Source organism: Nomascus leucogenys, chromosome 9, assembly GCF_006542625.1.
Source record: "Nomascus leucogenys isolate Asia chromosome 9, Asia_NLE_v1, whole genome shotgun sequence".
In the NCBI taxonomy this organism is placed as follows: Eukaryota; Metazoa; Chordata; class Mammalia; order Primates; family Hylobatidae; genus Nomascus; species Nomascus leucogenys.
The window spans coordinates 1,774,661-1,791,468 of NC_044389.1; the positions used below are offsets into that span (position 1 = coordinate 1,774,661).

Here is a 16,808-nt window from a genome sequence, read left to right on the forward strand (position 1 = left end):
TTAAGGAATTCAAGGAGCATAAAGACTAAAAGGCTTAATTCATGGGCTTAAAATTCACTGCTAGACCAAAACCAGAGTGGAAATGAGAGAAAACAGCACTGAAAATTGACAGCAGGGACTAGCTACATGAAATGAGCGTGACATTCCACATAGCGGACCTGGAGAGAACTGGAGATAAGAGTGAGAAAATGTCACAGCTCACTCTCCAGAGACCTCTCTTTTCTAGCTGCAAAATCTTCCCTGCTCTAAAGGAACCTGACACTTCTATTGAAATTCCGGAGTTTCCTTGCAGCAGCAGAAGTTTCTCACTAGATGGTCTTTCTCTTTAACATGAGTTCTCTGATCCGAACACTGCCATTGTCTTGCCCTAACAAATCAGGAGGAACCTGCAAACTGAATTATGCTAATGTGGCAACAGGTATGCCCTCATCTTCTCCTTGAAAGCTACCTTGTCAAGGAATATTCCACACAGTCTAGTGACTTCTGATGTAGTTTGCGAAGAAAAGTGCCAACTTAAGGAGCACTTCTTCCATAATATTTTTCCTAGACACTCAGTTAAGGAATAAAAGTCCTCGATTTGTCATAAAATCCATTTCTTCTGTCTTAAACACAACTCACAACCAATCTAGTTTTTAAAAAAGCTACAAAATGCAAGTTCCAGAAATTTCTTTTTTTTTTTTTTGAGATGGAGTCTCGCTCTATTGCCCAGGCTGGAGTGCAGTGGCGCAATCTCCACTCACTGCAGGCTCCACCTCCAGGGTTCACGCCATTCTCCCACCTCAGCCTCCTGAGTAGCTGGGACTACAGGCGCCCACCACCACGCCTGGCTAATTTTTTTGTGTATTTTTAGTAGAGACGGGGTTTCACCGTGTTAGCCAGGATGGTCTTGAGCTCCTTACCTCGTGATCCACCCTCCTCAACCTCCCAAAGTGCTGGAATTACAGGCATAAACCACCGCGCCTGGACACAAGTTCCAGAAATTTCTATGTGATATTGTACACTTGAGCTCATTCACTGAGAAATCCTTTATTCCTAACACAGGTCTACCATGCTATAATTCTACCTAAGTTATTATTTTTAGTAAAATTAGAGAACACAGTCAACGCAGATTACTCTATCAAAGTTTAACATGCAAATGGCTTGAAAGAAAATTAAATACCCATTTTCTTAGGTATTAAAGCTAAATACCCACATAGGTATTTTTGAATGAAATGGCTTTCATTATATTACTTTTAAACACAAATTGTTCATTTCTCCTGTTCTCGGTCATTTCCAGCGATAATTATAAGAAAAAATATCTTCTCTTAAGGTAACAAATCCCTTTGAAGTTCAGCTGAACTTGACCCAACAAAAAAGGATATGAATGTCCTAAATATAATTCATGCTAGTTCTACTGTATAATATTCAATGGTGTCACTAATTGCCAAAAATTATTGTGATGTTTATTGCAAAGAGTACATATACTATGAGTTGAATTGTGTGCCCCTTCAAAAAAGATAGGTTGAAGTCCTAATCCCCTATACGCAGATTGTGACGTTATTTGGAAATAGGATCATTGCAGACATACTTAGTTAAGGCGAGATTATACTAGAATAGGGTCCTTGTAAGAACATGGCCATGTGAAGACTGAGACCCGAGATAAACACCATGTGAGCCTGCAGATAGGCACCTGCAAGCCAAAGAACTCCAAGAATTAACAGCCACCACCAGAAGCTAGGAAGTCTCATTCCCACTTGGTGCTGCTGCTAGATGACTATCAGTGAAATTACACTTTCATCACATGTCACTCAACTAGTCAAAATCCCCAGGTGCCTAGTAACCACTGGATTCATGTGCCATCTGAAATTCTACATTAAGAGTCCATGCTAACTTCCCACTACAATCTAATTTGTATATTCCCAGTAGCAAAGACTTTACAACTATCCTGCCAGAAGTCTCCATAATGTGCCTCTCACTTTCTAACCCTAGCCTATTTGCTCATCCTATTCCAATCGTCTAGAACACCTGTGCACCTCCCCTTGTCCAAATCCTATGATTCCTTCATGTCCCATCTAATACCCCATTCTCTAAAAGAGGGCTGTTACGGCTTCTTTCCTTCGCACAGTATTACCTCCTTCTCCCCTGTACTCAAATAACACACTTACAGCACTTCCCGTGTTTTCCTTTGTATTTGCCTTCATGTGTAGTCTTTCATGATCTTGGCAATCCACCTTTTGGACTATAAGCCATTTAAGTGCAAAAGTGTGCTTTATTCATCTCTGGTTTCTTGCACTCCACTGCCATACACATGTAGTCATTTAATAAATATACCTTAAATTAGCCCTACAAGTTAAGAGAGTTCTAATTCCAAAATGGAGCCTTGAGACAAGCCGGCTTTACTCCCCGCCATGGAAAACCAAACCCAAATATACAGTGCCAGGATTATCACCAAAAATATCCCAGGACTCAGATAGGAGGCAAAGCCCATTCTAGGGGTCACAGAGAAATGAAAAACTCCTAGCACATGGTAAAAGAATCATATTTCTGGCCAGGCACTGTGGCTCACACCTGTAATCTCAGCACTTTGAGAGATCAAGGCAGGCAGATCATAAGGTCAGGAGTTCGAGACCAGCCTGACCAACATGGTGAAACCCCCGTCTCTATTAAAAATACAAAAGTTAGCCAGGCATGGTGCCATGCACCTGTAATCCTAGCTACTCAGGAGACTGAGGCAGGGGAATGGCTTGAACCTGGGAGACTGAGGTTGCAGTGTGCCAAGATCATGGCACTCCAGACTGGCGACAGAGCGAGATTCTGTCTCAAAAAAAAAAAAAAAAAAGAATCATATTTCCATATGCAGGATGCCCTTCTTTTCAATCTGCCTGGCACCAAGAGTGTAAACAATTTCTCCCAACTCACGGTTCCTATACTGAAAAAACTGAGATCTGAGGTAGACAACCAGTTTCCCCAATATCTTGCATTCCCTAGAAGTAGGCTTCTCCTTGCCTCAACCCATGAAAATCATCCCGAGTCCCTGAAGAGAAATATCCCCGAGCTCAGCCAGAGGCAAAGGCAAAGGTGGAACTCCCATCCCCAGGCCTGGGGACTCTGCTCTGTAACTCGACCAAGTGAGATGCCAAATCAGAGTGGCTCTTCAGTAGCAACATGTTGTAGGAGGTACATTCCACAGGTCCGCTGGGCAGGAACCTCTAGCCAGCCTTCCTTTTTGCTATGACCTCTGAATTTTCCTCTGAGTTTCTGTATCAGTGCTCACATATGGCTGTCTCATTAGGGTCATAGCAAAAATTCAATGTCATTCTGAAAAGTTCATAAAACTTTTGGCTCCCCCAAAGATGACTGCCTCCAGAGTCTGGGTCACATCTGTCCAAATTTACCAGACCTGTTCTCTGACCCTGTCACTTACATGCAGTTTCCTACCTCTAAACCTCTCTACTGCCAAAGCTGAAGGCATCTAATGATTTAGCTGAAGGAAATGCTCCACAAGCGTGAATTGCCATCAAAATCATGCAAAGGGACACAGTTAAATCTAAGTATATTATTTTAACTTTCTCAGAGGTAATCATAATATGTGTCCTACTATGCACAAGCTTTGAGAATCAAGATTTTTAAAAGGCTATTAAATCACATTATTAATCAAAAAGGAAAAAAATGCAAAGAGGACAAGAACTAACATTAGTTAGCAACAGATGCCATAAATCTCTTAGCTCATTTAATCTTCAAAATTACCCATGGAGTTTATCTTTGCCCTGCAAAATAAAAAATCAGGGAAGAGGGAGGGTGTCCGAGTTAAACTCCCTGACTAGGCACAGTCAGCTTCAAACCCAGGTGTAACCCCTTAATCTTAATCTTAATCTTAATCTCACACCACACTTTCTCCGAGAAAGTAGGAACTGGAAGGGCATAATGGTAATGATCACTAAACAGACTATTCTCTCATGCTAATCAGGGAAACAGAGACTAAACAGATAAGAGCTCTATCTGCTGCATAATTTAGCATTAATTATTTGGTGAGTGCACTGCATTCATTTTGAGTTTTAGGTTCAGAAGACAGTTAACCTCATCCATTCCTATTTTTCTAGCTAGAATGTTGAAGTTCATTGCCTGACAAAATTTCATAAAACTAAAAAATAGTTTTGTGGTGTTACCACATAATTGTGGAATATAATTGGTTGGCAAAAACAGTGAATCGCATTAACTTAGTCTTAAACCTGGACTATAGAAACTGAATAATGCCTGAAAGGTACCATAGTGAACATTTTTAGTGTTCCTCTCTCTTTTTGACAAGCCATTTTGATTTTTTAAGTTTTTTCCCAAGAAAATTAACCTAGAATTATCATTTAAAATGTAGTCTTAGACCTTTTTATATTTGTATTAAAAATTTTTGACTTTGGATGAGTAAGATTCTACTGAAGGAAAGACAGTTTGTACTCATTTTAATTCTAAACTGTATCATGATAATTTTCACTTATTACCCATAATTTTCTGATTCTGTCATCCTCAATTGTAGTTTGATGTTAAAGAAATTTAAAGTTAAATCCTGACTTCTAACTGCTCTCTGTTGAAAATTTCCTTATTGGATTTTAGAAGGATAGGATTCTAAAACACAGTAGTGAAATGTTATAGAATCCCAAAACAATAAAAATTAAGTAGACGAAATTCTTTCTATATTAAATTAAGAGTTTCTAGCTCCTTAAATAATGAAAATCAGATCTCTGTTATAATATTTATGGTGAGAATGTTAAAGAAATTGATGTATGACTCACTTTCGTATTTTAGTTTGTGCTGTTTGTCTTAGGTTTCAGCTGAGCTGTGTCTCAATATGGGTCAGACACCTCCATCTGGTGGCCCAGCTATAAAATTCCCATGCCGTACTTTCTCAAGCTGCTCTCTACATTTGTGTTGTTTCAAATTTCTGAGTTTTTAAATTAATAGCTTAATCCTATTTTAAATGTTTTTCTCAAAATGTATTTCTCATGCAAAAGTGAATGATAGTCACAATAATTAGTGACCTTTAGGGACCTAAGCATTGTCTCCTCTGTTCCTGCAAGTCACTACTAATCATGAAAGACAGATGCATCCTTATGGCCAGTGAAAATAGCATTTTCTTCTATTTCTCCGAAGAGAAGAAAAGAGTTTCTTTTAAATTGTTTAATATTTAAATTATCACTTCACAGTGATGCAGGCACAGCTCTTTTCAATATTCTATTTTATCAGCCTATGATTATTTATTAAGGAACAAGAGCAAAAGCCTCATTTTAAAACCAAGATATATCATCCCTTTTGCTTTCTCACAATTTACCAAATTAATTCTTTTATTATAGAGATACTTTTATTTTATATTGTTTTGGGAATCTTTTTTTCTTCTTCCTGAAGAATCAGTGCTGATGTTCATTCAACATACATAAAATTGGGATTATGTAGGGTTTTTTCTAATATCTTTAGAATACTTGAGAATCTGCAAATATATAACTTTAATGTCATTTATTATTTCACTCAACTCATAATGGGCTTTTTTTCAATCATTAAACAACCCATTTGTCTATTCTACAATCCCAAATCACTGCCCTGTGCTTACCCCACCTCTGCTCTCAAACCATTCTGATGCCTTCAAACTATGAGCTGGGACTCACATTTAATTTTTTAAATGAGTTAATAAATGCTGTGTTTCAACAGAATCCTTTATTTATTTATTCCATTAAATTCAGCCATCTATTTAAACAGGAATCTCCTCTTACTGTATATATGATTGAAATTATATATGTATATATATGTGTGTGTGTGATTGGAGAGTTCAGTGACTAACGAGGCTTCTGATTACCTGGTACATAACTAACTTCTTAATCTTGCCATGTTAATATTTATGAAGACTTTTAAATTTTTATTTGATATGTCCTATCTCTTTCTCTTAGCATCATTCCATCGATTTTGTGTGTATATTAACTCTAATTAACTAATTTTCCATCATCCTATGTCCTGTATGAGAACAACAGTTCTGTCATTGTTAACTTATTCTGTGTTTCAAATGTCATATAGATTATACACTCTTGTTCACTCATTCTTTTGATTCATGTGCAGCACTCTTTAGCCATTGTGCATTGACTAGTAAAACTCTCACTTTGAAGAAATGAGAATAAAAACATTATTGATTAAAAAGTTATTTTTTAGAATAGTGATATAACAGTATAACCAGAAAGGAATGTCCTTTTCCTTTTCAGAGGCGAGCTGCTGATAACTTGAGGAGACATCACCAATACCAAGTAAGTTATCCTTGTACCATGTCTTGAAATTTCCATTAAAATAAAATGCAGTCCCCCCTTCAGAACTGACTCAGGAGGAAATTTATTTACTCATCGCGTATCAATACTCTTGTTCTAAAATGCCTCAGGAAGTTATGAGGAACCTGGTGAAGCGATACGTTGCTGCAATGATTAGAGACGCTAAAACTGAAGAAGGCCTGACCGAAGAGAACTTTAAGGTAACTATTTTTCATCTTCATCAGAATAGGCAGATTGTGCAGAATATGGATCCAGATAGAGCACGTTTAAAATCAGAGCTGGAAATGCGGCTGTGTGTTCCAGCAAGCCTGTGTGCCTTCTGATTTTTCAACTGAAATCCTAAAGAACTGTAAAAATAAAAGAAAAGCAAGTGGTGAAATTTCTTCTCAAAATAAATCGTTTTCAAACATACAGAGAAAAGCCTAGTGCTTAATGGCATTCTGACTTACCTGATCCCAGAGTGAGCTTCTGTTTCTGAAATTTCAGCCTGATTTTTAAATCCGAAACATTTACTAACTAACACACTAACAACAACAAAAACTTCGTGTGTTCTGAAAAACTTTGATAGCGGTGAATTTAAGGTTTGAGTTTAATTGTAACTAATACACTTATAAACTTTCTCCTTGATAGTTTTTAAATTGTGTAAGAGGAAATAAGTAAAATGTGTGAAATATTATATGCTTGAATCACATGTTTAAAATAATTTAGTTTAAAATTATTGAGTGAGTGTTTAGAGGTTTTGGAAGAATGATTAAGGTCAATAAGATCTTACAGGCCAAAACAAACAAATTAAAAGAAATCTGTAGGAGATATTTAACATAGAAAATAGCAGGCTTGAACGTGAGAATGAAGTAGTGAATTAGGTAAGAAGATAGAGAAATTACAAAACTTAAAGTGCAGGTTGAAAACTAGCTAGAAGCCCAGATTTTCTTCACAGCCATAAAGTTCAAATTGCAATATTAAATGATTCATGTTGCTTTAGGAGATAGGTTGGGGCAGGAAGCCACCAAGAAGGCTGCCATCAGGGTAAGACTGAGAATTCAGTTGTCCCAAAAGACAAGGAAAAAGGCTGAGTCTAAGAAATGTTGTTAGATTCGAAGAAATTCCTAGGATGTAGAGGCTGACCCAGATGTAGGGGGAAGGTCCTCTTTAAGACAGTAAACAACTGCAAGTAACTACCAACTCTTAAATTAGGCACCACTTAATTTTCAGATATCCCTTTGGACAGAAAAATGTGCCAATATTAAAAGTCTCATAAAATACACCCCAGAGACAGTGAGGTAACTTGGCAGCAGATGAATAATTTGGAGAGGAAGTCTTCGAAACTGTAGTCCCAGGGAAACCCAATATACTCAGCTGCATGTTGGTGGCAAAGATAACTCATGTTTCTTTTTGCATCGGCCTTAGGAAGTGTCCTTCCCAATTCCAGTAAGGAAATTAGTTGACATCAAAATGACATCAAGTATCCGTGAGAGAACTGGGAATTCTAAATAGAACCACAGTAGAGTAGAATCCTTGTTTTTAAAAAGGAGTGAAAACATTTCTGACCCATATATGAGAGGAGAAAATGATGTTTCCAAATGTTTAAGTCATAACAGAATTTTTTTGTTTTAAATTCTACATAGGAACTAAAGCAAGACATTTCTAGTTTCCGCTTTGAAGTTCTGGGATTACTAAGAGGAAGCAAACTTTCCAAAATACAATCTGCAAATGCCTCGAAGGAGTCTTCAAATTCGGCAGACTCAGATGAAAAGAGTGATAACGAAGGTAATAGCAAGGACAAGAAAAAGAATTTCAGCCTTTTTGATTTAACCACCCTCATTCATCCGAGATCAGCAGCAATTGCCTCTGAAAGACATAACATAAGCAATGGCTCCGCCCTGGTGGCACAGGAGCCACCCAGGGAGAAGCAGAGAAAAGTGAATTTTGTGACCGATATCAAACACTTTGGGTTATTTCATAGACGATCAAAACAAAATGCTGCTGAGCAAAATGCAAACCAAATCTTCTCTGTTTCAGAAGAAGTTGCTCGTCAACAGGCTGCAGGACCACTTGAGAGAAATATTCAACTGGAATCCCGAGGATTAGCTTCACGGGGTGACCTGGGCATTCCTGGTCTCAGTGAACAGTGTGTGTTAGTAGACCATAGAGAAAGGAACACGGACACACTGGGGTTACAGGTGGGAAAGAGAGTGTGTCCATTCAAGTCAGAGAAGGTGGTGGTGGAGGACACGGTTCCTATCATACCAAAGGAGAAACATGCGAAAGAAGAGGACTGTAGTATAGACTATGATCTAAACCTCCCAGACACAGTCACCCACGAAGATTATGTGACCACAAGATTGTGATACTTGAAGGAGGCAGCGTTGACCACACACGTACATGTTTTCCGTAGTGCTCTGGGTGGGGGAAAATGTTTAAATTGTATTAGCAGATGCTAACCCACACTTTATAACGTTTATCAGCTGTGGCATATTAACCTGTAACATGTTTAAATAAGGCAAAGGCAATCAAAAACCTTTTTGTTTTGTAGCCTGCTTTTGCTTTCACAATTTGTCTTACAATTGTTTTTGTTAATAAATAAATGCACCTTGTATTCTTGTACTGTTGCAATAACCCACAGAAACATTTTAGCTATCTTTTTCAATTAAAATAAATGCAATGTATTTCATGTGGTAGTTGACTCCTAAAATAGGTATTTTTATATGCAAAAACCAATGTGGCTGAAGTATTATAGCTTTTCATAATTTTTTAGGGTCTCTAGAGAGGGTTACTCACCAAGGACTTTTCACCTAGTCCTACAGTTTGGCTTTAAAACACAAATATTTCCAAATTATTTCTTGACGACATGTAAATAATTATTGTACACAATTAAAGCAAACAAGTCTTCTTCTCATGGAGTCATGTCTAAACTCCCCAAATTCAGAAAAACTTTGTAGTGTTTTAGGTTGTTCCAAGGTTTCCTTTCAGTAAGTAAAAGAAGTGTTTGTCTTAATACATTTTGATGACTGATGATTTTTAACGACATCTTGTCAGAAAAAAACTCGCCCCTCCAGTTTTTTTTAATTATCTATTTCAGATTCAACTGCTTATCAGTATAAATGTGAGTCTTTATGAATAACTGAATTTCAAAAATATGGCAAGATTTCTCAGTTATAGAAAAAAATAATAAACCATAATATTGTAAGCATCTTAAACAAGCAAGATGTTTACATACTAATAATATCCAAATGAAAATGAATTTATTCTAACAATCTAAATCTAAGTAAAGTTGAATTCCAGTATTTTCAATCAATGCAATATTGTAATCAATTCAAAAGAAATACAAAAAAACTAGCAGTCTCCTCTTTTCACCAGTAATCTTTACGTATTTCTTTAAAATTAAAATCACTCAAAAATCATTATTAATTTTATCAGCAGATATAGATATACAGTTTTGCCTATAGGAAAAACATTCTTATGTCTTGTTTTTCTTTCTATTGTTTACAAGGTAATTTAGCTTATAATAATTCACTGAACTCTTACAAGGAAAGTGTTTGCAATTTACATAAAATTGGTACTAGAAACTTAAAGCTTAAATTTTACATTGCTTGTGTCTGTTTAAGCCACTACGGGAAGTTTCTTCACCACATAAAATTAGCATTTATTTCAAATAAATAGAAAAATGCTAAGTTCATTTTATTTCAAAAATTACTCTGCGAACTTCAGAAATTGCATATGATTTATCATTGGCCCCAAACTGCATAATGTTATGGCACTCAGTTTCTCATTACCAAACATCAAAAATAAGGAATAACAGCAATAACAATGCCAGCCTCTGTTCTATTCCTATACACCTATTGACATATATACACTGCTCTTAACTGCCCTCTGAAGTAGCTCCTGTTTTTGTCCCCATTTTACAGATGATGAAACTGAGACCAGCACTAACTGGCTAAGGTAACACAGCTCGTGATGGAGCTGTGATGGTGTCCGCCAGAGCCATTCCCTTCACCACTGCATTGCACTGCCTTTCAGAACATAAAAAGAGAAGGTTATAAAATATGCATACACAGGGGTTACCATTGCCACTTCTGAAGTGCTATACCTTGAGAGAGAATGAGTTTGGTATGCTTCATAAGGGTCCCTTCTTCTAAAGCAAGAGAAATGTGCAAAATATAAAATGTGCTGTATTTGATTCTTTGGGCTAAATTAAAGTTAGTAGATTTTAAAAACATATTTAGTATGTGATCTCAGAACTCAGTCTGAAATATTAGATTTTAATTTTCAGAAAAGCCAGGAGCACTAAGGCCCTGTTCACTTCTAAATCTGGTTTTTGAGGATTTAGGAATGGGCCAAATTGATTTGGAGAAACGTAAGCCTAAATGAATGTATTTATTGTTTCAAGAACACCTTTATCTCAAGTATATTAGGACTCAGAGCAAATCCTGGGGCTACTGAAATACTCATTTTTTTCTAAATCATACCTACAGTAGTAGAGAAATTGTAGGCCTATTGTTAATATTTGGGATATTTTCTATTAATTTCTTTTTGCCTCTCCTGTGCATTGTTGTTTTGTTTTGTTTTTTTCCCAAAGTAAGGACACTATACATCACCATTTTACATACTTTACCAGAATTTAATTTCAAATTGTCTCTGTTCCGTCAAGCAACACCAATAACAGTACAAGCAACAAAACCTTTTTTCCCCCAGTAGCTTATTTACATCAGGGGTTAAGGTGCTAACATTTTATAGGGGAACATGATAACAACAGAGGAATGTATTTGGAGCAAGTAAGACCCTCCTTTTCAGTGTCCTAGAAAGGATGATTCTATCAACCCCCACATGTTGCTGACAGATGCGTTTATGAGTATGAACAAAGTGCTGGATGTTATTAGTACCCGATGTTGCTAATATCACTAGAATTGAATGCTATTCTAAATACACAGTGATATTATGTAGCATTAATGAAGATGAAGAGTAGGGATCAAATAAGAAAAGTCAAACAGCAGGATAGCAAGCAAAGAAATATTGTTTCTTTGAGGTTTGTGAGTACTTCAGGGTGTTCATTTCTATTCATATTTCTATCCACAGAAATTTCTAAATGCTATATAGAAGTTTGAAATCACCTTCATTTACATAAATAATGTTTCTCATTTTTCATACTCTCTTAATCTTAAAAAATCTATTTTTCTTAAATTTTGTGCCTGAGTTGGGTGAAGGAGTGTGTTGAAAATTCAGTTTAATAGACTAGCAGGTAAGTTTAAAACACTTTATCACAATTATATTTTGGAAGTCCCATTTATAAGAAAGTATGCTATAAAGATGTACCTCATTATTTGTAATAAAGGTTTTCCTTAAAATTTCTGTGCAAATAAATCTATATTAACTTCAGTAAGGAAATTGGCTATATTTTTTAAAATGGTGGTGAATTATTTTATAAAATCATCAGTAATTTTTCAAAGTGATAACATCCTCAGAACGTATCTGTTTCATGAGTTGAATATTTGTATATCAAATTTTCTTAAATTAGTTACTCTATGCACTGGACGGCAATTAAACTAATGCAAAAACATACTCACTTTCTTGCCTTGATGTAGACAGCAACTTGAAATACTTTAGTGATCAAACAAATTGATGAAAAGTCAAGGATAGTAGACTCACCATGCTATTCTCAAAGAAGCAAAGTCAATTTTCTAACAAAGGTGGAGGAAACATAAGTAAAAATGGCATAAAAATGTATTCTTCTAACATTCAATAATCCTTAATAACTCTGGGATTTAGCCGAGTAAATGACTATCCAGTCTCACGGCTCTTTATTGAAGAGAGGCCACCAAGTTTTGAAATCTGTCCATTCTTAGTCCTTGTGCGTTGTATTTTCAGCTGTCTTCTACGGTGTATACAGCTGCCTTCCATGCTCAGTGTCCTTAAAACTCAACCTAGTAAGAACCATCCATTGTGGCCCTATAAATATGCTTACAATATATTTTTCTTTATTTGTATTATCCGAAATTCTGACTTAAAACTAACCATAGAATTTAGAAATTTAATATTACTGGCATTCCTCTTAACTTCAAAACCATTATTCTGATTTTACAATGTCTGAAAAGCCATTTTATTTATACAGTGTTATCACATGCCTTTTTTAATTTAAATTTTAGAATCATGTTAAGTAAGTTCACTGTAGATAACTGGGGAAAGTAAAGCCCAGGGAATTTATGGAAATTATCTAAATTTACCCAGGTGTTTGGGGGTCAAGTTGGGGCTTAAACAAAAACCTCCTCATCTAGATATTTGGATGAGACATCACATTATAAATGCCTTGACCACTGACTTTTTATTTGGGGAACATTTTCTCTTCTTTGCCCTTGTAGAAGATATAGTTGTCCAAACATTCAAGTTAAAATTCAGAATTAATACCTTATTATCTTTTGTTTTCCTACAAAACTGTGTTAAGGGAATTTTTTAAAAGCTGGTTTCTTACAGTTTTCAGAAAATACACTGTTCATTTTCACTGAAAGTGTAGATTTTATGATAACCTGTATGCATACTGGTAATAATAAAATGTATTAAATAATATCAAAGCTTCTCAACTGAAAAACGATAGAGATGGACAATGTATAGTTGAACTAAGATTGGGACAATGGGACCAAGCCTGGATACAGTCACACCGTTACTAGGCTGACGGTGAAGACATCTCTGCAGGTCAAATTCACCAGTAGCAAAACCATTAATTTCCTCTAGAGCTGCACCGTTCAATAAGGTAGCTCCTATCCTCATACGGCTATTAATCACTTGTAAGTGTGACGAGTCTGAATTAGGATGTGCTGTAAGTGTGAAACACACACCAGATTTCCAGGACAGTATGAAAATAATGTAAACTAGCTCATAAATATTTTATGTTGGCTACATATTGAACTGATAGTATTTATGAAGTATTGATTTAAAATACACTAAGTAAATGAGTTTGATGTTTCTTTTCCCTTTTACAACGTGGCTACTAGAAAATTGAAAAATACGTATGTGGCTTGCATTTGTGCCTTGCAATACATTTCTATTGGACAGTGTTGCTCAGGAATGTTTGTATTTCTTTCAGTCAGCTCATGAATCTCCATCATGTGAATTGCAAAGGTAGAAAATTCTATCTTTAATTACTCAAAAAAATTTTATGTAGCTCTATTAAAGTTTGCAGTCTCTCCTTGATTCCTAATCTCCTAATGGACTCACTGGTAATAATTTGCTGTTTTTCCGTGTTTTTCCTTTGCCTTCACAAATGTATTAATATATAAATATACATGCAGCTATATAGGTTATGGTTTTGTTATCATTTTTATCAAGAATTTCATCACACTATACCTATAACTTAGCAAATGGTTTTATCTATCAGTGTGTCACAGAAACCTTTTCTAAAATAATTAAATATAGTGGAGCCATTTGAATCTATTTAAATAAATTCCTCGACTAGTTATTTTACCTAGTGAAATATTATCACATGCTATTTTTAAAACCATGATAGAAGAGCTACTTATTGGAGAAAACACAAGGTTTCGTTTGTTTCCTTCTTTGTCTTTTGAGACGGAGTCTCTCCCTGTTGCCCAGGCTGGAGTCTAGTGACACAATCTCAGCTCACTGCAACCTCTGTCTCCTGGGTTCAAGCGATTCTCCTGCCTTTGCCTCCTGAGTAGCTGGGATTACAGGAGCTTGCCACACATCTGGCTAATTTTTGTATTTTTAGTAGGTAGGGGATTTCACCATATTAGCCAGGCTGGTCTCGAACTCCTGACCTCGTGATCTGCCTGCCTCAGCTTCCCAAAGTGCTGGGATTATAGGTGTGAGCCACCGCACCCAGCCCACAAGGTTTTTAAGTGATGAGAAATGCCTGACAGACAACAAAGTGTGTCTGAAAGGCAAATAAGCCTATTTCTCTCTTTCGTTTACAATCTTGCAGGGCTCAGTTTCTGGTACCAGCATCGCTTCTCAGCATCATTCGCTCACACACTGTACTTTAGCCATATTCTAAACTTCTTTTAACTCCTTACGAGTTAGTATTGTTCTTTTCTCTAACACTTGCAAACATTGTTTTTCCATGCTTGAATAAGAATTGTACCAAAATTTTAATACAGGATTTTAATTAATTCTAATTGACGTATTTTATGATTTCCTTTAGATCTAATCGAATTGTTTTACCAAATTTCTTTTTTTTTTTTTAAAGAAAATCTTTTCCTGAGGCTGCACATAAAGAGCCAGGTTACCCCTCTGGAAATGAAGTGTGATCCACATTGACATGCTTTCAGGGCACCAATGTACTTTGAAAGGTTTAATTACACCCAGCAGACAACTCACTGTGCTGTTTCAGCATTCAGAATGCAAAATGCCCTGTACTTTGGGGGAAGGCAGGAAACTGATATTTTTTCATAGCTGCTGTGGTGTGACTGCAAGTCAGGCCCTTCATCTCTTTAGACCTCAGTTGCTGATATTTGAAATTTCTGGATAAAAATGTCTTATCTATCTCAAAAATATGAAACTATATTAAGTCATCTTTCTAAAGTTAGAAGTACCAAATATGAAATTAGAAAAAGAAGGTTTTTTAGATTATCATAGATTTATATTCAATTGTAAGAAATAATGCAAGCATATCTCATGTACCATCTACCCATTTTCCCCCAGTGGAAACATCTTTCAAACTGTAATGCAAATATCGCAGGATTTTGACATGTGTTTCATTATCCACTGATGTTACGCTGGTTTCCAAAGATTTACATGTACTTACTTGTGTGTGTGTGTGTATTTGTGTGTTTATTTAGTTCTATACAGTTTTACTACACATACAGGTTTGTGTATCCACAACCATAGACAAAATACAGACAATTTCCATCACCACAAGAATCCTGGAATTGTCCTTTTACAGGAATACATCAGAAACATTGTAGGTTCAGTTCCAGACTACTGCAATAAAGCAAATATCACAATACAGCAAGTTACACAAATGTTTTCATTTCCCAGTGCATATAAAAGTTACATTTATACTATACTGTAGTCCATTAAGTATGTGATAGCACTGTTTCTAAAAAGCCATGTACATATCAAAAGCAATGTACAGATCTTAACTAAAAAGAGTTCATTGCTAAAAATTGCTAACAATTCAGTGAGCTGTAATCGTTCTGCTGGTGAAGGACCTCGTCTCTATGTTGGTGGCTGCTGATTTATCAGAGTGGTTGTGGCCGACTTTTGGGGTCGCTGTGGCAATTTTTTCACGTAATACAACATTGAAGTTCGGTGCATTGATTGACTCTTCCTTTCACAAAAATATTTTCTTTGTAGCATCTGATGCTGTTTGATAGCATTTTACTCATAGAACTTCTTTCACAATTGGAGTCAGTCGTTTCAAAAACCTACTGCAACTTTAGCAACTAAGTTTAGGTAATCACCTAAATCCTTTGTAGTCATTTTAACAATCTTCACAGCATCTTTACCAGGAGTAGATTCTGTCTAAAAAAAAAAAAAAAAAGGTCCATCTTTGCTCATCCATAAGAAGCAATTCCTCATCTGTATGAGTTTTATCATGAGATTGCAGCAATTCAATTATATCTTCAGGCTCCACTTCCAATTCTAATTCTTTTGCTATTTCTACCACATCTGCAGTGACTTCCTCCACTAAAATACTGAAACCTTCAAAGTCATCCGTGAGAGCTGGAATCAGCTCTGTCCAAAAACTGGTTCATGTTGATACTTTGACCTCTCCTCGTGAATCACAAATGTTATTAATGATATCTACAATGGTAAATTCTTTCCAGAAAGTTTTCAACATACTTCGCCCAGATCCATCAGAGGAATCACTATCTATGGCAGCTACAGCCTAACAAAATGTATTTTTTAAATAATATGACTTGAAAGTCAAAAATTGTCCTTGATCCATGGGCCGTGGAACGGATGTAGTGTTAGCCCACATGGAAACATCTCTTCGTATCTCTCCGTCAGAGTTCTTAGGTGACCAGGCCCACTGTAAATGAACAGTAGTATTTTAAAAAACGAAAGAAAACTCTTGTTCTGAGCAGCCGTTCTCAACAGTGGTCTTAAAATATTCAGTAAACCATGCAGTAAACAGATGTGCTGTCATCTAAGCTTTGTTGTACCATAGAGAGAGCATAGGCAGAGTAGATTTAGCATAGTTCTTAAGGGCCCTAGGATTTTCGGAATGGTAAATGAGCACTGGCTTCAGTCAACAGCTGCATTATACCCTAACAAGAGAATCAACCTATTCTTTGAAGCTTTGAAGCCAACCATTGACTTCTCCGCTCTAGCTAGAAAGTGCTAAGACAGTATCTTCTTCCAGTAGAAGGCTGTTTTGTCTTCTGGACACTTCACTGCAGCTTCTACATTAGCACTTGCTGCTTTACCTTCCACTTTTATGTTATGAAGATTGCTTCTTTTCTTAAACCTTGTGAAACAATCTCTGCCAGCTCCAAACTTTCATTTTCCAGCTTCCTCACCTATCTCAGTCATCACAGAATTGAAGAGAGTTAGGGTTTTTCTCTGGATTAGACTTTGGCTTAA

General features: G+C 36.2%; 1 protein-coding gene across 10 annotated transcripts in view; it reads left to right on the forward strand.

Moving 5' to 3' along the window:
• The window catches only part of TRPC4 (transient receptor potential cation channel subfamily C member 4), a 238,833-nt gene extending 225,376 nt beyond the window's left edge, over window positions 1–13,457 (forward strand). For 5 of the 10 annotated variants that reach the window (XM_012501950.2, XM_030818500.1, XM_030818501.1 and 2 more), the window contains 3 exons: window positions 6,216–6,257; window positions 6,386–6,475; window positions 7,901–13,457. In XM_012501950.2, coding sequence (XP_012357404.1) covers window positions 6,216–6,257; window positions 6,386–6,475; window positions 7,901–8,623 — 855 coding nt within the window. In that variant the 3' untranslated portion in view covers window positions 8,624–13,457. The remainder of the gene's footprint in view (window positions 1–6,215; window positions 6,258–6,385; window positions 6,476–7,900) is intronic. The other 5 variants (XM_012501951.2, XM_012501952.2, XM_030818499.1 and 2 more) reach the window with 4 other exon arrangements.
• The last annotated feature ends 3,351 nt before the right edge of the window (window positions 13,458–16,808 follow it).